At 51.2% G+C, this 25488-nt stretch overlaps 1 protein-coding gene across 4 annotated transcripts in view; it reads right to left on the bottom strand.

Annotated features, from left to right (window-relative positions):
* prdm16 (PR domain containing 16) overlaps nucleotides 1-25488 on the bottom strand; it is a 113557-nt gene that overhangs the window by 9474 nt on the left and 78595 nt on the right. The window contains exons 2-10 of one of the 4 annotated variants that reach the window (XM_042343565.1): nucleotides 21022-21156; nucleotides 13835-13937; nucleotides 12458-12656; nucleotides 11029-11176; nucleotides 9997-10150; nucleotides 4100-5468; nucleotides 3364-3451; nucleotides 491-660; nucleotides 18-95 (exon numbers count right to left, since the gene is read on the bottom strand). In XM_042343565.1, coding sequence (XP_042199499.1) covers nucleotides 18-95; nucleotides 491-660; nucleotides 3364-3451; nucleotides 4100-5468; nucleotides 9997-10150; nucleotides 11029-11176; nucleotides 12458-12656; nucleotides 13835-13883 — 2255 coding nt within the window. In that variant the 5' untranslated portion in view covers nucleotides 13884-13937; nucleotides 21022-21156. Of the gene's footprint in view, nucleotides 1-17; nucleotides 96-490; nucleotides 661-3363; nucleotides 3452-4099; nucleotides 5469-6932; nucleotides 6969-9996; nucleotides 10151-11016; nucleotides 11177-12457; nucleotides 12657-13834; nucleotides 14006-21021; nucleotides 21157-25488 lie in introns of those variants that run through there. The other 3 variants (XM_042343562.1, XM_042343563.1, XM_042343564.1) reach the window with 3 other exon arrangements.

Below are 25488 nucleotides of genomic sequence, written 5' to 3'. Positions count from 1 at the left end.
AGCCTCGAGTTTCCTACCTGTATGGCTGCTCCCCTGTGTGGGTCCTGAGGTGCCGGGTCAGGTTTGCCGACCTTGGAAATATCTTCCCACAGTACCTGCCGGGAGGAAACAGTAAAATAGTCACAGCGACCAGGGCTCAGTCACAGGAGATCTCACCCACACTCACACTCCAATGACTCATGGAATCTTACAGCACAGAAGGAGGTCCAACGGTCCTGTATCAACTCGCCCCACTCCCCCACTCTTACTCCCAAACCGCAGAAAATTCCACTTGAATTACCCGGCAGCGATCCCGTCCTGGGAATTCCAGCCATTCCTGAACAGGAATTCCTCCATCAGCTTTCCTGTTGCCCAACAGCAACCCCCCCACCCACGGTGATGCTTGCAAGTGTCGCCTGCCTCATCCCCGTTTCCCTGATGGATGGGGGGAGGGGGAGATAACTGATGGCGTCCATGCCTGATGTTTAAGCCGCCTCTGTTCCTCGCTCACCTGCATGTGTAGCGCTCCTTTCCTTTCCGCAGGATCGCGTCCGAGAGGGCGGAGGGCGGCGATCGGAAGTTGAAAGCGTGGTGGGGAGGGGGTTGCAGGACCCCCATTGGGTCCAGCTTCAGTGCACCAAAGCTCTCCAACTTCTCAGTCATGGTCTCCATAGCGGCCATCTGTAACAGAGAGCCACAATCATACCTGCCACCAGGGAGGGGGCCTTGGGGAGGGGGCCTTGGGGAGGGGGCTGGTGGGGAGGGAGAGGGGCACCCAGAGACCCTACGAATGCCATGGTGGGAGTAAGAGGGAGTTTCTCCCAGTTTCCCAGCCGAGAATCCTCAACCCGTAGTGCAGCGGTTAGAGCACTTGCCTCGCAAGCGAGAAGACACAGGTTCGATTCCCTGTCGGGCAAAACCTTAGGTAAGTTTCCTTACTCCACACGCTTCTGTTTACCTCGCGGTAAGTAGGAACCCGGTTGTTAGTCAATTGGTGGATCGTTTTCCGGAGGGGTGGGTAATTATCCCTCCGGATAAAAAAACAACCCACGACTTGTTTGTGGGGTCGCTGCTGTGCTCAATCGGTGAGCGCTCCCCCCGTAAAATACACAGTCAATCCACTTTATAACGTGTTCCGGAAGGCGTTTTGAGAGACGTGTCATCAGGATCAAACGCAAGAATTGTTATATACGCTGCTGAAAAACAGTCACTACACTTTTGCAATTCCTCGTGAGGCAGTTTGAGTTGATGGGTGAACAGTCTCGTTACTCGAGTCTGAGCTCGCCCAGAGCCCAGCCTTTTCCTCGGTCAAAAGACCTGCTTTATTCACAACGCGCGTCCATCCTTTCCAACGTGCAGCTGAAACCAACCAACTCTGTTTGACTTTCTTCCAAAATACAGCAAGTGGAAATTGAGATAAGAGTTTTGAGAGAGTTCTGACAGCGAGTGGATGGAGCGCCATTCTGCTGAGGGGACAAAGGCTGCGTGCAATTAGCTCCGTTAGACAGGACGCTTATCGGGTGGGGGAAACTGTCCATCATACAGAGAGCGAGAGAGAGAGCGAGAGGGGGGGGGGGGGGGGGGGGGGGGAGAGAGAAAGAGAGAGAGAGAGAGAGAGAGAGAGACCGCACCCCATTAAGAAGTAACAAGGTTCACTGCTATGGGGAGGGTGGACAAGCCTCAGAGGGGAAATGAGTGGGGAGACGTTATTAAGACATTATTAAGACGTTATTAAAGGTGAAGGGTGGGTCGGAATGCCGAGTGGGGGGGAGGGGGGGGGGGGGGTTGGGAGCGAGCACCAAACAAAATGGGAAATGGAATATTCCCGTCTGCACACTCCCGCCCCTCCCCCAGTGTATGAAAGGAGAATTGTTTCAGTGTTGTTCAGAGTCCCAAGCATTGGCATTTGAATTGAATAGTCGGGGCTGGCTCGCACAATAACAATACGTGAAACATTTCCTTGCAGGATGACATCAGCCCGAGCCGCAGGAAAGTTGTAGGAAGCAGCTATATATTTCACAGCGCAAATAGGAGTCACCTTGCCAAGACCTTTCGCATGTTCGGGGCCCTATTAAACACGCTCTGGGGAGAAATGTGCCAAAAGATTGTTAGAAGTTTATTTTATTTGGTCAAACGGCTGCCTTGCTGGAAAGACACTACGGGAAACCCGAGCCTAACCTTTTGATAATTCACCGTCTCGTTCCTCATTCCTGTTCGCACCCCCACCCCCCCCCACCCTCCTTCTCACCCTCTCGGCCTCCCACCCACCTCCCCCCGCACTCCACTAAACACAGACTATGTTTAAACTCCTCTACTCTACTCTTCTCTCTACCCAACTTAAAACACAACTCAGTCATTGATACTCTCGCAATATTGGCTGCCACACATTTCGTCCACAAAAATACACAGTCACTACACTTTACAGTATACCCTGTGAAGCGCTGTGAGACAGGAGGAAGGGCGGAGTGGGGACAAAGTGAAAGGGAAAAAAATGCAGGTTGCGGGATGTGCTCTTACGCACGCAACCCCCACCCCCACATTTCAGAGAAGGGGCCTGAGAGAGTGGGTGGGGGTGGGTGAGGGGGGGGGGTGGGGGGATGGGGGTGAGGTAAGGCTGAGGGGGGGGTCTGGTGGGGGAAACAGATAACAAACTTTCCGTCTTTCTCGGCTGTGCCACCCTCCCTGCCTCACACGTCACCCGACCCACACAAACACAGGATGTTGCTGCCAGACCAGGCCGTAGGGTCAGTTGACGGCCTGGACTCAAATTGAGGGAAGTTATAAGCTTGTGAGAGCCAAACAATAGTGCAGCTAAGTTTAGCTGTGAAACCTGGCGTGGCCCTACCCCCTCGAAATCGCTGGTGCATTATTCAATGGCGCTGGCAGCGGGGGTGGGGGGGAGAGGGGGGGTGGGTGATAAGAGGGGAAGGAGAGCTGGTGGGGTGGGGGGGGATTGGCTCCAGCGCTTTCAAGAGGCGGTTGGGTTCAATTGAACCTTTGCTGTTTCTGTTCGATTCAATGACGGATTTAGCTTTGTGGGTGAACGCGGCGGTCGATTTGCGCACAGCGACGTCCCACGAAAAGTTTTATTGGAGGGCTGGGGAGAGGGGGGAGGTGAGGGGAGAGGAATTGTCAGCCAGGCAAGCTCAGTGACGATGCCCACACTGGACGGAGATTGGGGTGGAGGGGGGGAGAATGTTAGGATGGGGGTTGTGGGGGGTTAGTGAGGAAGATTAGAAACTGGGGAGAAACAGCGATCGGAAAGAGCGTTCCTTCTATATATGATCGAATCAATAAACCCTGATCAAACGTGGCTTGTTAATAATGTAGAAACACGGGGGTTCGGGGGTTGGTGGTTTGAGGGGAAGTGGGGGGCACACATACCTGAGGGTGGAAGAGAAGGGGGTTCGGACGCAGGTACTTCTCCTTTACCGAGTTCATGGGGTCGATCATTTTCCTCTTTTCCACCCTGCTGATCCAAGGAACAAGGAATCAAATCGATGGTCCAAATCCTCGATGTCTCTAACCCAAACCCCCACCACCACCACCACCACCTCCTTGTCCCAGCATCACCAAAATCCCCCCTCCCCCCCAGGCTCCCCGCACCTCCCTTTAACTTGTAAAAAAAAAATTTGGTGCTTCGCACTCATCCACGACTCAGGCCATCCCACCGCCCACACCAATTTTCTTCCTGAGGCCATTTCCATGAGTAAGACCTGAGAATAAATGCTGGCATTTTATTTGACCTTAGGGCAACCCCCCCTTTTCCAAGGCAAACCCCCTCCCTCCTCCCCTCCACCCCCCCCGCCACCAGGGCACCACGTACTCCAGGGCACCCACATCCCAGGCTACCCCCCCCACCTCCTCTCCAACTCCTTAATATTAATAATTGGCTAATATTATCGACACTCAACACCGTCCCTCCTTTCATAGTGAAGGATCTTTATGTCCTCATGAGAATTTGAACCTACAACAACAATTTGCATTCATATAGAGCCCCTCGCGCAGGATAAGGTCCCAGAGCACTCGAACCTAGAGCCTTGGAGAGTTACATTGGACCGAGGTAGTCGGGGGGGGTTATTTATTGTGCGAATGACTGTTCTGTAGGATCTACAGATACCTGTAGATGGGATCCATGAAGAAAGGCGAGGGCTTGGCGTAATGGAGGGTCTGTGGGTGAGGGATCTTGGGCATCCCGTCACTCATCATGATCTTGCGCTCCCCGAACACATGGTTTTTGCGAGGTTCCCCCGGTCCGTTCTGACTGACCCGGCTCCGGTTACTTATGCTCAGGTCCAGAGGCTGCTCTTCCCCGGGGAAGGAGGACGTCACGTGTTTGCCGGGAGGAACCGGGGGAACCTTGACCTCTTTCCGTTTGGTGGTGAGGTCAAAGGGCGACTCGGGGCCCACCACCTTCTGGAACTCCCTGGGGGATTTGAGTTCGTTTTTGACCAGAAGGTTGGGGTTGAGGTTTCGGTCCGTGAATGGGTACATGGAATGTGGAAAGTTGGGGAGCAGCTGGAATGGGAACATGGAATGGTACGGGAGCGAGGCCATCTTCTTCTCCTGCATCCCCATGAAGCCGGAGCCAAAGTACTTCTCGGCGATGGAGGCAATGGCCTTGATGGAGTCGTTGGTGGCCCCGGTGGGCAGGTTCTGCTCGTCCGGTGGCGGGAAGAAGGAATGCTGGAACGGGAGATAGGACCTCTCATTGTTGGCGTTGGCCGGCGGGAGCCCCAGCTTGTCCGGTGGCTTGGCCGTGGGGACGCCCTTCTCCTTCTTCTTGTCCCGGTCGCTCTCCACATCGCTGTCCAGGTCAGAGCCGGTGCCTGTGGTGGTGTCCAGGTCAGTGCCGCTTGTGGTGTTGACGTCCTCGAAGTCGCTGCCCTCGCTCACGTCACTCCCCTTGGCCTTGCCCTTCTCCGTGTAGGAGTTTTCCGAGTGCACCTCGGACTTCTCCTCAGGAGGGACTACCCTCTCGTTGAACACCGAGACCAGCGAAGACCCCTGTGACATGGACGGGGTGGTCCCGAGCGGGCTCTGGAGGGTCCTATCGAGGTCGTGGTTCAGTGAGCTTTTGAGGAGCGGATTGCTTGGCAACAACTGGGGGCGAGGGTACAAGGAGGGTGGAAAGAGGCTCGGGAAGCCCGGAGCGAGAGCGTGGAAGGGAGAGGAGAAAGGCAGGGTTGCCGGGTGCGGGCGGGAGGGGAAATAATCGCTGAAGGGTAAGGGCGTGTGATTGAGAGTAGACGAGGGCTTGGATTTGTCTAGCAAGGGGCTGTGGGTGAGAGACAGGCCCTGAGGGAACATGGTTCCTGGGCTGTAATGGTTCTTGCCCTCGCAGAAGCGCCGGTGTTTGTTGAGCGAGGAGGTGGTGCTGAACATTTGGCCACAGTCTTTGCATTTGATCTGGGTCCTGCAGTCTGCGTGCATGCGTTTGTGCCGGCAAAGGTTGGAGAACTGGGTGTAGGATTTGTGGCAGACTTCGCCTGCGATGGAGACACAAGGAGAAACAGGAACAGGGTAAAGATCTCCTCCACCGTCTACACCAACACGGCAATCGCAACTTGAACCCATTTGTTTCAAAAGAAAAAATTGATTTGATTTTTTTTTAGGCAATAATAATAATAATCATGGGACATGATACATAGTTTGGGAGATGGTGGAAGGCGAACTGGGTGGACCTTAGTCTTCTTTCGTCTAGCAAGTCTTATGTTCTTAGCCCCAGTCCTTCCAGCATGATTCTCTCGACTGTCTCCCCCACTCCAACCCACCCCAATTCTCCCAATTCCCCCACCATCCATTCTTCCAATACTGCTCTATCTTTGGCCGAGCTTTCAGCAAATAGACCACCCCGCTCCCCCCTCCCACCTCACCCTCTCTGGGACTCTTTCCCCAAATCCCTTCACCCCCCCCTTTATTGTTCGCTTCCTGCCTGCCTTCAAAACCCTCTTAAAAACCTGCCTCTTTGACCGCGTTGACTATTTTAGTCAACCCTCCTCCCTGCTCTCGCCTCTGTGAAGTGCTTCGAGATGTTCAGCCTGGGTCGAAGGAGGCTGTATAAGTGTGAACGGCCATGGGTGTAATTTAATTCTGCTCATCGCAAGCTCAGTGAGTTCAATGTTGATGAGGAGGACAGTCCATTCAGCTCCACTGTGGGCCTTGATACCAGTTAGTGAGTGGAGTGCTGTGGGCGACTATGTGTGTGTGTGTCCTTGTGTGTCAATGTGTGTGTGTCTGTGCCCCACTTGGACCGACCATTGAGCAGACTGCACCGCTCAGCAAGTGCAACTCTGTTCCCAGTCACTGGGCTCCGTGAGGAACAGAGAGGTGCAACAGAAGAAAGAAATAGTCACTTGTTGGCTATCGTCTAACCCCTGCCACGTATAACACCACCCTGCTCAGAGCTGGGGTAAAACTGATAGGTCACTCACCATCACACAGTCACTAAAGCTTTGCAATCACATGAGCCCTTAGACAGTCACTAAGGAAATCAAATACACCCTAACCTCGGCACATCCCTAATCAATAATCAGTCTTAACATAACGATGTGGGGTGTTCTATGTACTCACGTCCTTCACCCATTCAGTTACTCAGAGCAAGGCGGCAGGACAAAGAGGTGAAGGGTTTGAGGTGCGGGCGGGGAGGAGGGGGCTTTGGTTAATTTTCGGACGGACGCCAGGAAGTATTTCTTCACAACGAGTTGTGTAGGTCGGAAAGAAAGGGCTAAGAAAATCACTCCCTTTTCTGAACTTGTTCCCGAATCGCAGACTTGCCTTGATTGAATTAAAGGGTATTCGAGAAAAAAAAGTGACCCTTTCCCCTCCCACATTAATCCCTGGACCTGACCTGGGCTTAAACCGTGTAGTGAAATATCTCGCCATAACAATTGATTGTGGATGATACAAAGCAGTCCTAGGCTTGAACAACTATACAAAGAAAGGTTTCTTACCATTGCTCTGTGTCCACGCTTGTCCCTGCCTCCTATCTGTCAATATCATACAGATAAATACAATTACAATACAAGAATCCACTTCTAAAAGCTTCACTCTCGCACTAACTTACTCTAAGTACCGTCCGAATCAGCTTGCGACATGGCTGGAGCTCACAACAGAAAAGGCGCAGTTCGTTGGGATCTACAAAGCTGCCTCGTGAGATTATTTATATTTATAGTCTTTGGTCGCCCAGAGGAGGGGACTTTTTAAGACTGTGGAGGGTTCCCCAGGCTCTGTCCTCACTGAATCATCGGAGAATGTGTGTCTCTTGCCCCTGCCGACACCCTTCCCTCTACAAAAAAAACATAGAGAAGCTTCTCCAGCTGTGGCTTGCTCTGTCTATTGCATCTGCCTCTGTGTTGGGACCTCTGAACGCAAACAAGAACTGAGCTGAGGCTCCTGCAAGGCTCTGCACCTTCCCTCCCTATCCCATCCCACCCCACCAAGCCTTGCCTCTCGCCAAACCTGTGCCTAATACTCTCTAGGATTAGGTAAGCAAGGTAAGTCCCCTCCACCGAGAGAGAGAGAGTGGGGGACAAAGAGAGAGAGAGTGCACATTGCATTTCAGACAAGGGGAAATTTCCATGTGTAGGTGGCAATACGTATGTGGAACTCTCCCTCTGGTTCGGATAAGCATGGCGATGGATTTCCGTGTAAGTCAGACACGTGGCTGACCTCAAAAAACACTCCAGCACTGTCAGGGCAAACAAGCCAGCGAGGGAACAGCCATTAAATTGCTAAAAATGGGTCCAGAAGATCTCACAAGCATCCCGTCACCCTCACTCCCTTTAATGCCCTAAAATTCAGTCTCACACCAACCCTCACTGCCTGCTCTGCTAAGCTCCCTGCTCTCATTATAACAGAAGGTGAGGAAGGGGTGGTGTGAGGGGGTAGGTGGGGGGGGAGTGCTGGGGGGGGTGTTGGAGCAGAGGATGGGGTTTGGGTGTATTGCCTAGGGAAGCTGATCCAAGAGGAATCCTGAAGGCTTCACTTAATTCCCTTTGGGATGGGAATAACTGACACATTTAGGCTTCGATCTTGAATCGCTGCAACTCAGTCCGATGGTAGCCCCGTGGGCTTCAAGACAGGAAGTGCAAATCACATCTAAATACTGTCCCAAAGTGTCTTTGACTCTCTCCCACATTAACCTCCACCAGCGTTCAGCTGCACAGCCTCTGGCTAACAACTCGGCCTAATCTGCACGCCGGCCTCCAAGAGAGAGAGAGAGAGAGAGAGAGTACAAGGAACCTAAACCCGCTCACTTTGCTCAGTTCCACACACGCGCGCATTTACACACATGCACGGGCGTGCATGGGCGCCTACACGCTCAGACACGCGCTCACGCACACACACACACACACACAGACACGGACGCTCACGCACGCAAATAACGAACACTAATGGTTGAGTGACCTCTCAGTTTGTCAGCAGTTGTTGAATGGAGCTCAGTTGCCCTTTTTGCCCAGACCCCGTAATAATAATATAATAATAAATAATAATAATATATAATGATCCTTGGATCGTACAACGCCTACAACATCATAACATCTCAAAGCCCTCCAAGGGTAATTGCTGTCAAATGTAGTGACTGTGTAATCTATCGGCAGATGTGGTAACCTTTGTGCGGGGCAATGTCCCACAAGCAGCCGCGAAGTGAATGATCAGTTGATAAGAAGAAGAATATTCGTTGCATTTGATACAGTGCCTCATCACGTCGTTGAGACGTCTCAAAGCGCTTCACAGGACATACTGTAAAGTGGAGTGACTGTGTATGTCCCACAAACAGCCATGGAGCGAGTGACCAATTTGATTTGGCGGATTGATACTGACCTGGGAGTGTTGAATCCCGACAGAGATTCGAAGTTTCCCCTTATGTGGGAAAAAGGTTCCGACATTTCCCCTTTGCGTCGCTTTGACGAGCATGAAATCAGCTCGATTTATTTGCGGGGGGGGGGGAAGGGGGTGGGGTGTTGGGGGAATTTATTTAAAAACTGGGGTGGGTTGGGCAGGAGCTGGGGGAGTGAGGGAGAGAGGCGGGGGGAAAAGTAAACCCCGAATTTTCTTACGCTGTACTAACCAGCTAAGCGAAGCTGGAAATCTTGCCCCCACTTCACTCCTTCCCTAACCCCCCCACACTCCCTACCCACCCCCCCCCCCTCCCCACCCCTTCTGACCTGGGTCTAGACTCAGACTTTTTCTTAAGAGTTTTATAACATGGAAACTTTGTACGTGAATTTCCGTCTTCATTTTGAAGCCATTTTTCTGCATTTTCTTTTATATAAAGCCCCCATCCCCCACCCCCTCCACAGGAAACATTGAGAATGGGAGGGAGGGGGTAAAGGGTGGAGAGAGGAGAGATGGCGAGAGGGACCGAGGGAGGGAGGGAGGGAAGGAGAGAGGAGAGAGAGACGGGGGGAAGAGGTAGACAGGGAGAGAAGAAAGGAGGGGGAATAACGGAAGGTAGGAGAGAAATGAATCTTAAAGAAAGACTAAAAAGGGACCGGACATAAAAGGACCATCAGCTCCGTGTGAAAATTGCCAAATAATTTGCTCTCTAAAGCGCCTGAAATGGCCAAACATCTCAAAGCACATTACAGTCACTTCCGTCACCTGCAGCGATTATTTCATGGTGTCAAATGCTGCGGCTATTTATAGTGAGGAGCACTGCAGGTCTCAACTGAAAGACTGAGCCTCCGAAAATACGGCGCTCATCCTCCCTCCCACCCCCCCCTCACTACCCCCATCCCCTCCACCACCCCCCCCTCACACCGTGAGCTCAACGTCCCCCAATTCGGGGCTCGGAACCCATTGCCTGGGAGAGTGCACTTGACTAGTCTCAGACGATTTCTCTTGGGGTTTAACGTCTTGTTTAAGGGACGGCATCTCCGCCAATGTTGGGGGTGGGGGGGTGGGAGGGGAAGAGGGGAAGTGGGGGTGGAGGATGGGAGGGGGGAAGTGGGGGAATGGGGGTGCCCTGGGCTGTGACCCGGCCGGGACTAAGGAGAAGCGTAAGTGACTCACAGGTGAAGGGTTTGACGCTGCTGTGGATGTGTTTGTGCTGCTTCAGGCCTGAGGAGGTGGCGAAGGTTTTCCCGCAGTCGGGGCAAGCGTGCGCCCGGGCACCCACGTGCTGCGATCGGATGTGCCTCTGGAGGTTACTGGGGTCCGTGAAGACCTGCGAGGGGAGAGTGAGAGAGACAGAGAGAGAGAGCGAGACCAATCAAGCCTCAACACAGCTCATCTTTTAACCTTGATCCCCTGCCTTTCCCCTCCCCACACCCCCCCCCATCCCCAACGATAAGAACAGTTAACATTAGTGTGTGATGAGTAACAGTTATCCTCTTTTGAACTCGATTAAGCTCCGTGAACCGATCGCCACCACCCACCCTCGCCCGGCTTCACTCTCTCCCCGTGCCCCCAGACGATCGAGTACAAGATCCTCGTCCCCACCTTCAAAGCCCTCCATGGTCTTGCTCCTCCCTACCTCTGTGAACCTGCTAACTCCATACCGACCTGTCCTCTCCCCCACCCCAGTGCCCCAGGCACTGACTTGCTCCCTGTTCCCCCCACCCCCGGCCCCACTCCCCACTCCCCACCGCCTCACTATCGGTGCTCGGGCCTTCAGCCTTTCTGCCCTCCGCCCTCTAGAACTCTATCCCAGAGCCTCTCCTCTGCCTTGTCCGCCCTCCTTTGCCTCCTTCAAGACCCATTTCAAGACCTTCCTCTTCAACTGGGCCTTCGGCCATCTTCCCTCCTCCAACGCCCCCGCAGCCCCACCTCACCCTCAGCCCCTCTCTGATCCCAACCCGCGGCTCGGGTGCAAACCCCTCACTGTCCAGTGCCTTGGGACGTCCTCCCGAGGTGCAAGGCGCTGCATAAATACAAGTGTCCGTGGTTAATTCGGGGCCCAAGTAAATGAGAGTTAAATTGAATTGACCTGGGCGGCGAATTAAGAGTTAGAAAGGAACGAGCGAGCGAGAGAGAGCGACCGTTAATGTACTGGCGATTGCCAAGAGAGTAAAAGGATGGTCCCGTTCTTACCTTGCATCTTACCTTATCACAGTTTTCACACTCAAAGCGTTTACCACTATCGTGTGACATTTGGTGACGGATCAGATTGGATTTCCAGTTAAAGGCCTTGGGGCACTGGTCACATTTGTACTCCCGCTCTTCGCTGTGGATTATCATGTGTTGTTCCAGGCTGCACGACGCACGGAGAGAGGGATAGAGAGAGAGAGAGAGAGAGAGAGAGGTGGGAGAGAGACAGAACATCGACCCGTTAACAACCATCACACTCTACAAATGTTCATAATATTTTCCCGTGAAGCTCTTTGGGACGTCCGCCTGACGAGGAGCTTAACGCTGCCTCAAACAACGGGTTACTTCTCCTGTTATATATCGGCAAATCAGGGAACGAGCGAGGAGATGAACTGATTCCAGCGTTGGGCATGAGCGTGTGCGTAATGCTCTAGGAACCTGCCCTGCCTGAGGGACGCTATGTGAACCCAAGTTGTTGCTGCTGTGATCAGCGAAGTAATTTACTTCTCCTTTCCCTCCATTAGCCCCCTCTCCTTCGCCTCCCCAACCCCCTGCACCCCCACAGCCCACCCCACGAGCTGTTTCACTCGGGCAGTGATGTGAACTGTGCCGTTGTTAACAGCACAGTTGATACTATCTTCTCTCAGCCGCTGGTGCAGTCACTATCAGTCCTGCCATCGCAACCCAGTGAACTGTTATCACCCAACAAATACCTTCCCACAGCGGCTAATTAACTTTGATTGTGTTCCGAGAGTGGTAATGGCGCAGTTGTAAACAAATTTGCTCGGAGTTAGGAATCCTCTCTCTCTCTCTCTCTTCTCCCCCCACTCTCTCCCTCACCACCCCCACCACCCCCCACCCCCCCCCCCCCACACACACGCACACACAATTTTACCAACCCTCCTGAATGTACTCCCTCCCCTCTGCAAAGAAAGAGAGCGCGACAGAGCAAGTTATACAGTAAATAAAGAGGTCCCGGGGACCGACAATTCCGCCTGGTCTTGGGCGTGATTCCACCGCAGTGTCTCGACCTCGAAAACTGTGGAAAACTCTTAACGTGTTTTTAATAATAATAATAATAATCCCTGCATTTGATATACGGCGCCTTATCACGTCATCGAGACGTCTCACAGAGCTTCGAACAGGAGAGATACACCGTAAAGTGGAGTGACTGTGTATTTTATGGGCGAAACCTGGCATTGGTGTCATCATCGTCTCTCTCTCTCTCTCTCTCTCTCCTGGGTTTGGGGCTGTTGTTGGGAGGAGGGAGGAAGGAAGGAAGGAAGGAAGGAAGGATGGGTGGGTGGGTGGGTGGGGGAGGGCGAAGGGGGAATTGAGGTAGGGGGTGGGGTTAACACCTCTCGGAGGGACATGTTACGTCCCCTCCACGCTCCCCCACCCCCCTCCCCCCCACTCCACCCACTCTCGCCACCCTCGCCGTTACCTGTACTCGTTGGGGAAGATGCGATCGCAGTCCTTGCACTCGTGCAGGGGAAGCTCGTCCAGCGGACTCTGCTTGAACTCCTGGTTTATGGCGGTGAAGATGGCGTCTGCGTTGTGACACGAATACTTCTGGTGTCGCCGGAGGGCGAGCTTGGACCGGAACAGCTCATCACAGTCGTTGCATTGGTACCTCTGGTCCTCTGTACAGTGGGGCGATGGGGGGGAGTGGTGGTTGATGGGGGTGGGGGGGTGGGACGGTAGGGGTGGGGGGTGGGGGATGAGGTTAGGACGTGGTGAAACGGGGGTGAGGGAGAGGAAGAGGAAGAAACAATTCCCCGACACACCGTGAGAGAGAGGGGGAGGAAGCGGCGAAGGAAGCAGAGAGAGTGAGAGACAGACAGACAGACAGACAGACAGACAGACAGAGACAGACAGAGAGACACAGAGAGACAGAGAGACAGAAAGGGAAAGTGGGAAAAGAAAGAGAGAGAGAGAGAGAGAGAGAAAGAGAGTCAAGGTTATTTGCGCAAGAAACTGGGCTGCTCAGGAAAGTCTCCCACCGCTGGCTGACAGCAACTGGCCGGTCAGAGTCAGCATTGTAAATTATGGCAGCGCAGTTCAAGCTAAAGAAAGGGAGCAGCTCCGAGTGAGTTTATGAGGCTGCATCCTGACACCGATGCCAAGGAAAACAACCGCTCAGCGAGCGACAGTCAATTTACAGCCTCGACTTCTGTCTGGAGCACATCACTGTGCCAGGGGCCTAACACCCCCAGCCACCCCCCCGCGTCCCCCCCACCCCTACTTCTCCCCACCCAGCTCAAGCCGCCATCGGCTTTCGTCTCTCTCCTTCTCCTCCTTTCCTCCCTCCCTCCCTCCTCCTTCTCCTCCTTGTCCTACACCCACACTCTCCTTCCTTCCTCGCCGATCGCGTGCCTCGCCACCCTCGTCGCTCACCCACGAGGGACAATGGGAGGGGGTCCCCGCGGGAAAGAGATTAATGGAGCAATCAGGGGGGCCTTACTGGGGTTTAACACGCAGACTCCCGCGCCGCCGCCCCCCCCCCCCCCCAACCGACAACCACACACAACAACAATTTGCATTTACACAGCGCCCCCTCACCCAGGGTAGCGTCCCAGAGCGCTTGATAGTGGTGGAGCACGACACCAAGCCAAGGGGAGGGAGGAACAGAGGCACCCCCCACCCCCCCCACACACATAGACTCATAAGAGGTCAGACTCAGCTCCTCCGGTTGGCAATCAGAGCAAACTCTAACTCCCTCATCCCCACTGCGGATGTGATTCACTGACTTCTGGTGGGATAAGGAGGTGGGACTCTCCAGTACTGAAGGTGTTAAAGCCGCCGGGAGCGAGGGGCTTACCATCGAGGCTGGGTGGCATCGTGCCGTCAGGATACACCCCGTCCTTCATGAACACCAGCAGCTCTTCCCCGGGATACACCTCGCGGATCACTTTGTAGTAAATCTGCGAGGGGTGGGGGGGAAAGAGATGAGAATTTAGCCTTAAATGATCCCAAGAATCCAACCAGGGCCCGTCACAGATCAGCTCCGTCCTGAAGGCACGCAGCCACGCAAAATATATACAAGATGACATTTGTACAGCGCCTTTCACGTCGGGAGGACATAGATGTGTCGGGAGGATTGTTGGACACTGGGAGAAACTCCCTCCCTCTTTCCCTCACTCTCTCTCTGATCTCTGTAATGACCCAAAAGCAGTTTGACTGACATGTTTTGGACTCTTTAGCTGACAAATCTAGCGTAGTACGCGTGATGCTCAGTTTTACCCTCTCTTCCGACACATGGTGACCCTGGCCCTATCCTTAACGCAGCTGGTTTGTCTGTAATTCAAAGGCATTGAGCCGGCAGTGCAGGTGCGTGGCTTTCCGCTGTAAACTTGCCCAGGTTAATGGCACAACATTCTCACACCACCAGCACGAGTCTCTTTCTCTTTCGTGTCTGAGGGTTACATTAGAATCTCACACGGTGACATCTGGGATCGGATTGCGGTGAATATTTCCTAATTTAATTATAACTTGCCCCACTCCCCCACACACCCCCCCCCACACACCCCACCACCCCACTCCCCCCACTCCCAACTCCTTCCTTGTCTTTTTGGGCACTGTGACACCTTGAAATGACTTGACTTGATCGATATAACCCCCATCCCCTTCACAATCACCTCCCACCTTCCCATCCCCATCTCTCGCTCTCTCCGGAGCATCTCTCGCTGACTGTTCCTGACATTTTCAGGAAGGATTCAGCCAAATGTGCCAAAATGTATAAAAGTGAGGGGGGGGGGGGGGGGGGGGGGGTGGGTGGCATGGGTGGGGGGGAAACGGTGGAACTACAGGGTGACCAAATAGTCGAGATACCATTCCAGAGTCTTGAAGAAATGATGATTTTTTTTCGATAAAAAGGGTCGCTGAAAAGTAAGACTTTAGAGAGAAGGAGCGGAGATGGTGCTGTGTCTGCAGTACTGCAACAGATGCACCAGGAGGTGACATTGCCAAGGAAATCAGGGCATCATCTTCGCACACTAACTGCTCTGAGCACATTTATTCTGCCAGTACAATGTAACTTTGCTCTCAGAGCCTTTACAGTGACTTTTCTTAGGTCACGTTAAAAGGAAAAAAACACTCTCGTTGCACACGACGTCAATTAAAACCAGCCCCAGCTGCTCCAGGAGAGAGAACCGTTCATTTTTAAACCCCGCGCCCCACCCCCCCACTCCCATCACCCCATCCACTCCACCAAAAGAAATCTGAACGAACATGAACTAAAAATCAGAAATAAATGTCGTTAAATGAATTGAAATCACTGGCGCGGATCATAAATAAATCAATGAAGTAAACAAACAAACAAACAAACAAATAAACAAACAAACAAATAAATAAACCGCCCTCCCTCCCCTCGTCGTGAAGTTTGGTGGTTTTAAGAGAGAAAAAAAAATCACGTTTTGGAAAGAAGTTACAGATTTCGTCTCGTTTAAACAAAAAGAAAAATTCTTAAAATAAAGTTTTCAAGCTCGCGTTTCAAGTATTTTACGGACAATAACGAGGCGGGCGGGTGGAAATCAGTCTGCGGAGAATAGGCGTGAGAGAGAAAGTGTCTTTAGCTCCCCTGCCTCCCCCCCACCACACCCCCCCCGCACCTCCCACCCCCAGCCTGGGGCTGTGTGATAGCAATAAGCTTATCAGAACAAGAGTCCCCAGGTCTAGAGTTTGCAAAAGGGGCAGTTTCAGGAGAGAAACCAGGAAGTATTCCTTTATCTGGAAGGTAATCAGAGGTACAACAACAACAGCCACACCTTGCATTTACATAGGGCCCTTCACGGGGCCACGTCTCGGAGCGGGGATTGGGGGAGAGGGGGAAGGGTTGAGGCCAAGACACTGGGACTTATTGAAAAAAAAGTAGTTTGATGGTGTTTTTTTGGGGGTGGGGGGGGGTGGCGGAAAGTTTCGCCCACAAGTTATACAGTCAGTTCACTTTACAGTCTATTCTGTGAAGCGCTTTGGGATGTGATAAGCCGCGATGTTAAATGCAAGGATTATTATTGTTATTAATAATAAATCGGAGGGTATTCTGAAAAAAAAAGGTAAAGGGAACTTCTTCAGCTGAATATCAACTTCACTGTTTTTGATACTTAGAGAAGAATTCTTGCAGAACTGACCCCGAAACTCTCCGCTCAGAACCTACCTCATCCACTGTCACCTCGGTCATTCACCTGTCCCTCCACCTCCGCCCCACCCCTCCCCTCCCCCCCACATCCGCCCCCACGCCCCCGCCTTCCCCCCACCACAAAAGGTTATGTAACCAATGGAAACTCCCCCGTCCCACCACACTGCTCTCCCCCGCGGCCCCCCCCCCCACCTCCCCCCCACCCCTCCGCCACCACCCCAACCACACTGCCCTCCCCCATCTCCCCACTCTACCCATCCCCACTTCTCATTCACTCATTCACTCCCTGCGGCTGCGACCAAGAACCACTCCATTTGGCACCTTAAAGGCACAGGTTCTCTCCTCGAGGAATGAGCAGTCCTACTCACGTATTCGTTCCTTTAAAAAAATATTTTTCCTTCGACCCTTTCCACCCCCTTCCCCCCCCACCCCCCACTCCGTGGAGCGGCGAAGAAGTAAAATCCAATAAATATTTTCCACCGGCACAGGAGAGTCAAAGTTGGTGGAGCGGGCGTTGTTAACCCTCCAGGCGCTAACGAAACTCGGAGGCGAAACACATGACGAGGGTGAATGGGGAGGGTCAGGGACGGAAAGCGATTCGGAAAAAGGACAGGGTATGTCTGTCCGCCCTTCCTCAAGAGGCTCTGAGTAAAATAAGAAGTTGCTGACCTGTCTGTGCATCACGATGTGGAAGCAGCGAGTGAGCGAGAGAGTGAGCGCTGAGCGGTCAGTATGTGGCTCTGACTTGCTGCCCGAAGAAAACTGCTGCAGTTTTAAAACTATCGTGAACTTTGTGTGAGCTCAGCTCCCAGTGAGTCACTGAGGGACGGGCGTTAGTGTCTTCAGACCAGACACTCTGCCTGGTACAGGCTCTCTCTCTCTCTCTCTCTCTCAATCTCGCTCTCTCTCCTTCCCTCACTCTTATCTCCCACACTCTATCTGACTCTCTCACTCTATCTCGCTATCTCACTGGATCTGATTTCACTACTGAACAGCCTGGCTCTATTTTAAGATAATGCCCCCCACCCGCCACCCACCCACCCATCTTATTCTGGATCCCCCCACCCACCCACCAGAGGAAATAGTTTCTCCGTATCTAGCCTATCGAATCGATTCATCATTTTAAACACCTCAGTCAGATCACCCCTCAACCTTCTATATTCTGTGAAGCGCTTTGAGACCCCTCGAAGACATGATAAAGCGCTGTATCAAACACAAGGATTATTATTATTATTATTATTTCACTGTGGTTTGTCAGAGGGGCAGTGGGCGTCGCTCAGTCTGACCCCCCCCCCGCGCGCTGCGTGAAATGGAAATGAAACAGGAACAGAAATAATCCGAAGCGAAAGGTTGTTTTAGCTGCGAACTGCACGTTACAGAAGATGATTATTATAATCCCCGCATTTGCATTTTCACAGAATCATAAGAATATTACAGCGCGGAAGGAGGCCATTCGGCCCATCGTGCCTCCACTGGAAAGGCCGCAAATGTTTCTGTTTTGAAAGCTGTTATCGCATTCGTTTCCACCAGCCTTTCAGGCAGCGCGTTCCAGACCGTAACAACCCTCTGGGTTAAAAAAAAAGAAGTCTCCTCCTCTCCCCTCTGGTTCTTTCGCCAATTATCTTCAATTTCGCCCACAAATATACAGTCAATTCACTTTACAGTACATTCCGTGAAGCGCTTTGAGGCGCTGTATCAAATGCAAGGATTATTATTATCCGTAGTAATAATAATGCACCCACTCAAGATAGTCACACAAGGGATTGAGGTTGCTCACGTACCCAGCGCCTGAATTGTCGCTGCCCTGAGCCAGAGAAGGCCATTCGAGACAGCATATCAGTGAGAGTTAAACACCCAGAGGGGGTAGGTGGGTGGAGGGGTGGCTCCAGCCAGGATCAGGGGGCGAGGAAATCTTCCGAGCTGAGCGCAAACAATGCTCTACAGTCCTGAGCAGCAAAGCTGTGGCTTACACGTAATCCCTGCATTGTGACCAGATTGCAGCGAGTTAATAACTGCAAGCGTTGCAGATGAAGGCTGAGCCGGGCCAAGCTGTTCGCTGCTCAGCTTAGCGTTAACGAGTGAGGAGAGAACAAACCAGGCTACAGACAGAGGTGTCGATGTCGGGATTTGAGATCGAGCTGAAGATTGGACATTAACTGTGTGATTTGCAGACTGAAAGGGCTTCTCTCCCACCCCGTTTAGTAGATGTTTCTCTCTCTTTCTCTCTCTTTCGCTCCCTCACCGCTTTGGCCCAGAGGTGACTCTCTAAAGAAACCGTTGCAGCAAAAACATATCGAAGCTCCTTCACTTCACAATCAATTCAAAGTGTAATGACTGTTGGAACTTAAGAACACAATAATTGCTGGACGAAAGAAGACCAAGGTCCATCCAGTTCGCCTTCCACCATCCTGGCAGTCGCTTGCACATGTCATGTCCCAAACTATACACTGTATCCCAAGATATTATATCCTAAACAAAGTCCATCTAATTTGCTTTTGAAAGAATCAACACTTTCTGCTTCCCAAGAGAGCCTGTTCCATACATTGACTACACGTTCACTGAAATAGTGTTTCTGCAGATTTGTTTTGGATTTACCCTCTTTCAATGGTCCTGCTAACCCAACCCCAACTCAACCCAACTCAACCCAACCCCAACTCAACCCAACTCAACCCAACCCCAACTCAACCCAACTCAACCCAACCCCAACTCAACCCAACTCAACCCAACCCCAACTCAACCCAACTCAACCCAACCCCAACTCAACTCAACTCAACTCAACTCAACTCAACCCAACCCCACCCCAACTCAACCCAACCCAACTCAACCCAACCCCAACTCAACCCAACCCCAACTCAACCCAACCCAACCCCAACTCAACCCAACCCCAACTCAATCCAACTCCAACTCGACCAACCACCAATAAAGCCTTATCACCGCCAAGACTTAATAACAATAACAATCCTAGCATTTGATACAGCGCCTTATCACGTTGTTGAGACATCTCAAAGTGCTTCACAGAATGCACTGCAAAGTGTAGTGACCGTGTAACTTTGTTGTCAAACCCCCGTTTGAAATGGATGTCAAAGGATGTTGTCACAGTCCCAGGTCTCGTCCACCTCCAGAGTGTGTGTGTGTGTGTGTGTGTAGAGCGAGAGAGAGTGAGAGAGACTGTGGAACCAGCGGAGCTAAGTTATCAATCACCGTGGGCTGACAGGGTCCGTGCACACAGAGCCATTCATTGCTAACAGCTGGCCTGGTTTCGAGGGCTCCTCGCTTTCTCTGGAGAGTGCCCAGCTCCTCAGCAAGTCGGCAGCAGATGTTCCATCCATCACTGTCACTGGGTTACATAAACCTCTTGTCTCAGAGCAGAGTTTTGCTCCTTTTATCGCCGAGCGGTTTATTCGAGACGGGTCAACGAGGATCGACGGTGAGCTTTTGAGGAAGGGAATTGTCCTCGGGCCAAGAGACTCCTATTGACTGAGCGAGGCAGAGCCAGTGACATCACGTTGTGCAGGGAGGGAGCGAGAGGAGCCTCAAAATCGTGGATATCAAAGCCGTGTGGATATCAGGTCACCGGGTGCAATGTGTGGATCAAACTACTGCTATCAGCAGTTACAGTCAGGATGCTTGTCCTTCTCACTTTGTTCTCTCCACGCCGAGTTGCTGTGTGTTCCTCAGTCAGTCAGTCAGTCTGTCTGTCTCTCTCCCTCTCTCTCTATCCCTGCATCTATCTATTTGTCTGTCTGTCTGACTGCCTATATCAATCTGTTTATATATGTGTGTCTGTGTGTCTGTCTATCTCTGCATCTCTTTCTATCTCTGTCTGTCTGTCTGTCTGTCTGTGTCTATTTGTGTATCTCTCTGTCTATCTCTGCATCTCTCTCTCTCTCTCTAACCGGTTTCGGATCATATATTATTATTATCTTGTGTTGATGGCTCGCTCGCTCGCTCACTCACTCACTGTGATCTAGGAGAGAATCTCTCATTCCCCAGAGAGACTCCTCTCAAGCCTCAAGCCCTGCCCTAAATCGTCAAGGTCCTTCTCCCTCACACACCAGCAGGAGGCGCTGCTTGAGCTAAAACGGCCACAGAGCTCAGCTGGGAACTGCATACTTCTCTCGGACTCTGCAGCTCTCCAATGCCAACCCCTTGCATGGAAAATACAGCATCATTCGCTGCGAGCCAAGACATCTGCTTGAAGGCCCCTTGGGTCAGAGCTGAAACCACACGTCACTTAGTAGGTTCCCCTGTCAGTCAGCTCAAGTGCAGACTCCCCTCAAGTTCGTTTGCATCCCTGGCCTGGTCGCTCATGCTCTCACCTCCGAATCAGGAGGTCGTGGGTTTGTGGCCAACATCATGAAGGTTGAGGTCACAGTCTACAGATAGACACTCTTAGCTGTGTGCTTGGGGTGTGTGTGTGGGTGTTGTGTGTGTGGGGGGGTGTATGTGTGTGTGTGTGTGGGGGGGGGGGGTGTGGTTGCTGGATTGTGTAAGATGTCATCTTTCAGATGTAACATGAAACCCAGTTTCCCATCAATGTTCCTTTCAGAAAGAGAAGGGAGTTCCTTTCTCCTGGTGTCTTGGCTTACAATCTCCCTGGATACAATTTATCGGGCTGTTTCTGGCACGTTCTGTGGACAGAATGGCCACAACATTTGCCTACAAATGCACGCTCTCACCTGTGAAATGCTTTGAGGTGGTTGAATGATAGTAGCGAGGGTTACAGTAACTCATTGTGGAGCGACTAAAGACAGCCACATGATGTAACTTCACATCTGTTGGGGAGATCTAATGATAGCCCCCCCCCCACACCCCCCACACCTCACGCCCACTGAAGCCCCCAGCCTCAGCCCCCATTATGGGAAACTGACCTGGTCATTGATCTGACAAGCGACCAGGTTCTGCTGTCTGTAGGAATGGGCTGAGCGGATGTATTTGAGCCAGTTCCCGCTGCCGGCCTGACTGGCGTCCACACAGCTCTTCACGTTGCCAAGTTCGTCAACGATCTGTGGAGAAAACAACAACCGGAGAAACTTGGTCAAAAAAAAAAGAATCAATAAATTATAAATGCAGTAAAACTCGCGTAAACCCGATCTGTACGAATCGTACAATTGTCTACGTCGTACATCTGCCCAGGTCCAGTTCAGGAGTTTATATTCTTTGCGAGTTTCACGTAACTCATACTTTCCACAAGTCATGTTAAGTGTGTGGTCCCGACTGATATGACTTATGTGAGGGTTGCTGCACAGGTAGGAGACCAGGGGATCTAAAAGAGAATTTAAGAGGAACTATTTCAGGCAGAGGAGAGCGAGATTGTGGAACTCACTGTCTGACGTGGTGGTGGAAACAGATAGTGTGGACGCATTCAAGAGGAAGCTGGACCTTCACATGAGGGAGAGGGGAATAGAAGGGTCTGGGAGGGAGGGAGGGAGGCGGAGGCATTTGTGGAATTATAGACAGCGGAAAGGACTGATTGGGCTGAATAATAATAATAATAATAATAATCCTTGCATTTGATATAGTGCTTTTCACGTCGGGAGGACGTCCCAAAGGCTTCACAGAACACACTGTAAAGTGAATTGAATGGCCTGTTTCCGGCTGTACGGCTTATGCAAATGGTTTCCGATCACGGTCTTAACCTTGCCCTCGTTCCCCTGGCCTCTGATGCTGGTGGATCTGAACAGAATGTTCTCGGGGTCATAATTCCTCCTCAACAAGAGCTTGTCTCTCTCTCGCAGCACCAATTAAATTGTTTTTTGTGCTTCGCACAAAGGTGTGATCAGAGCCAGTCATTCACACTTTATTCATTACCCCTACGCGAGGCCATCAAAAGCCCTACACACCTACCTTATATGTACTTTTCTTATGTGAGTCAACTATGCTTCATAGTTGTAATAATTATTGATTTTTTTTTACAGCATCTTAAATCTGTGAAATGCCACAACCGGATATTTTGTAAGAGAATGCGGCAACCAATTTGCGCAAAGCAACGTCCTGCAAACAGCTACGAATTCAATGACTGATTTTATTGGGGGGGGTGGGCGGGGAAGGGGGATTGTCAGCCAGGACATTGCGAGAGAGAAACTTCCTTCTTTTTCCCAACAGGGCAAATAGCGAGGCAAAGATTGAGGTTTAACGTCTCATCCAAAGGACAGCGGCTCCAACAATACAGCACTCTCTTTCCCCGGCACTGGAGGGTCAGCCTAGACTGGATGAGCTCAAAGTCCCCGACGTGGGTGGGTGGTGGTGGGTCGGGGAGGTGGGGGGGGCTTGGATTGTTCCCTTTAAGGTTATTTTGAGTTTCTTAAAAGGCTAGCCAGTGACGGAGAACCGTATGACCGACCCGACCGGTTTGACCCGAGCAGTGCAGAGGTCAACAAAACGGCCAAAACACGAGGAAAGCGAAATAAAAAACCACGCAGAGAGAAAAGAAAAGCCCATTTACACAGAACAAAACGACTTGGGGGCTTCGTAAAATATAATTGATCGGACAACAGCACAGAGTTGTTCGTTTGCCCGCCTCGTAGTTGCTTGTTGCATAAATTTGAACTGGGAGGGGGGGGCGGGTTATAATAATAATAATAATCCTTGCATTTGATATAGCGCTTTTCATGTCGGGAGGACGTCCCAAAGCGCTTCACAGAACACACTGTAAAGTGAATTAACTGTATATTTGTGGGCGAACGCGGCAGCCAATTGTGCACAGCAATGTCCCACAAACAGTTGTAGATTGAAAATGACCAATTTATTATTGTTTTTGGTTTTGGAGGGATTATTATTAGGCTCTGTGTGGAGTAAGGAAACTTGCCCAAGGTTTGGCCCCGTCTGGAATTGAACTCAGATCTCTCACTTGCAAAGCGGGTTAGGGGTAAATTTGGGGATCGGGAATGAATGTAAACCGGGAGGAAGAAACTCGGTGTTTTAAATCATAATAATTTTTGCATTTGACACAGCGCCTTATCACCTCTTCGAGACGTCTCAAAGCGCTTCACAGAACACGCTGTAAAGTGAATCGACTGCATATTTTGTGGGCGAAACACGGCAGCCAATTGTGCACAGCGGAGTCCCAAAAATAGCCGTGGAATGAGCGACCAAATCATTATTATTTTGAAGGGATTATTATCCCCGGAAAGCGATCGGCCAATCGACTAACATCCGGAGTTCCTACTTACTGCTGGGTGTATGTGTGTGTGTGAAGTAAGGAAACTTGCCTAAGGTTTCGCACCGCCCGGGAATTGAACCGGATTAAACTCCGGCAGCGATGGTAAAAGCACCCGACCTTATTTGAAAGATCTCGTGCGACTGAGGCTGGAAGTCCTTATGCTCCTTAAACACGGGATCCCTGTCAATTAGCTGAGCTGCCAAGTCCTCTGTGAAAGTTGACGCTCAGCCCTAACTTTTCTTACTTGAGTCACCGCAACCCAACAATTATAATAATCCTGGATCTTTTACAGCTCCTTAAAAAAAACACCTCGTAGCTCTTCACACAGCTTCACTGTGATGTGTAGCGACTGTGTGTTTTGTCGGCGAGCGCAGCAGCCAATTTGTGCAAAGCGATGAGCTACAAATAGCCGTGAAATCAATGACTGATTATATCTGGAGGGAGGGAGGGAGGGGGGTGGGGGGGGAAGGGGGGGTGGGGGGGTTGGGGGGTGGGGTGGGCTTCGGGAATTGTCTCCCTTCTCTTTTCCTGATAGGGCCTCGGGAATCTTTAACGCCTGACTGAACAGGGCGCGGGCGAGGAGTGAGGTTTAACGTCGCATCGAAAGGATGACACCTCCGACAGTGCAGCAAGCTCAAAGCTCTCACTATCCTTTAAGTTGGTTTTGAAGTGCCGTAACCCCAACCTCTCTGGCCAGTGTCTTCCTGCCAGAGGGGGCTGCGAGTGAAGCATTTTTACGCATTATTTTAACTTTTCTTTAAATGTGTTTGAACCAGAGAAAATAAACACACACACACACACACACACACAGAGCAGAGCTCGAAATTTCTGTCGGGTGACTATCTAGTTTCTATCCTGACTTAACGGGTCTATAGAAAGTTACGATGCAGAACGAGGCTGTTCACACCATCAAATCGGTCCTAATGGATACCCTGACACATCCCTGTGTACAACTCAAGCATCCCGTCTCAAGACGTACCCCGTTGACTACGCTTTTGACCATCTTTCCTCCCCAACCCCCACCTTTGCCCCTCTCCGGTGCCCTCCTGACCTGAAAGCTGCCGTATAAATATCATTTTTTCTCTTTCCCTGACCTGATTTTGAGCAAAATCAATATTTATAGTCTTACCTCCAACTCACCAACCTACGTCCAACACACACACACACACCCAACCCTTGGCCTCATTCACGACTTGACAGCTCTCAGTTTGCTAAAGATTCCCCCACACCCCACGCCCCCCCGAAATAAAGATCCCAAAGCCTAAACTCAGACTCATGTCCATCCCTTGTAGAGGCTGAAAGCCTCGCTTTGTGTTTCATTTTAATATGGGACCTCGTTTAATGTTGCATTGCAACAGACAGACAACTCAGTGCCAATTCTCTCTTGCACGAAGGGCGAGGTGTAAATATATACAGAGAGATACGAAGATAAACCCAGGCTTTTTGTCACAGGACAGAAAGCAAGAGAAGCTTCACACTACCAGTTCAGAGCAGTCCCAATCTTGAATACCAGTCTGTTTGCTTTCTCAGACACTTAACAGAATAGTGGAGTTCTGTAGCTCAGTGGTTAGAGCACTCGCTCTGCAAGTGAGAGACCTGAGTCCAATTCCCGGCAGAGGGTGAAACCTCGGGCAAGTTTCCTTACTCCACACAGAGCCTAATAACAATCCCTCCAAAAAGAAAACCAAAAATAATAATAAATTGGTCATTTTCAATCTACGACTGTTTGTGGGACATTGCTGTGCACAATTGGCTGCCGCGTTCGCCCACAAATATACAGTCAATTCACTTTACAGTGTGTTCTTTGAAGCGCTTTGGGACGTCCTCCCGACGTGAAAAGCGCTATATCAAATGCAAGGATTATTATTAGTAGAATTTTATAGCACAGAAAGAAGCCGTTCAGCCTAATGTGCCCAGGCCAGCTGTCCGACAGAGCTTTCCATCCAGTTCCACTTTGCCCCTTGCTCTATATTTCGCCTACAAAATACACAGTTAATCCACTTTACACTCTATTCTGTAAAATGCTTTGAGACGTGTCAAAGACTTGATAAGGCACTCTATAAAATACAAGGATTATTAATTACTATTACCCCTTAATAATAATAGTGATAATAATAATAGTAATCCTTGCATTTGATATAGCGCTTTTCATGTCTTCTAGATGTCTCTGGAAAAT

Source organism: Callorhinchus milii, unplaced genomic scaffold (assembly GCF_018977255.1).
Source record: "Callorhinchus milii isolate IMCB2004 unplaced genomic scaffold, IMCB_Cmil_1.0 Scaffold24, whole genome shotgun sequence".
Taxonomy (NCBI): Eukaryota; Metazoa; Chordata; class Chondrichthyes; order Chimaeriformes; family Callorhinchidae; genus Callorhinchus; species Callorhinchus milii.
Note: the sequence above shows the minus strand (reverse complement) of the source record. Positions and strands in the feature narration are given on the sequence as shown.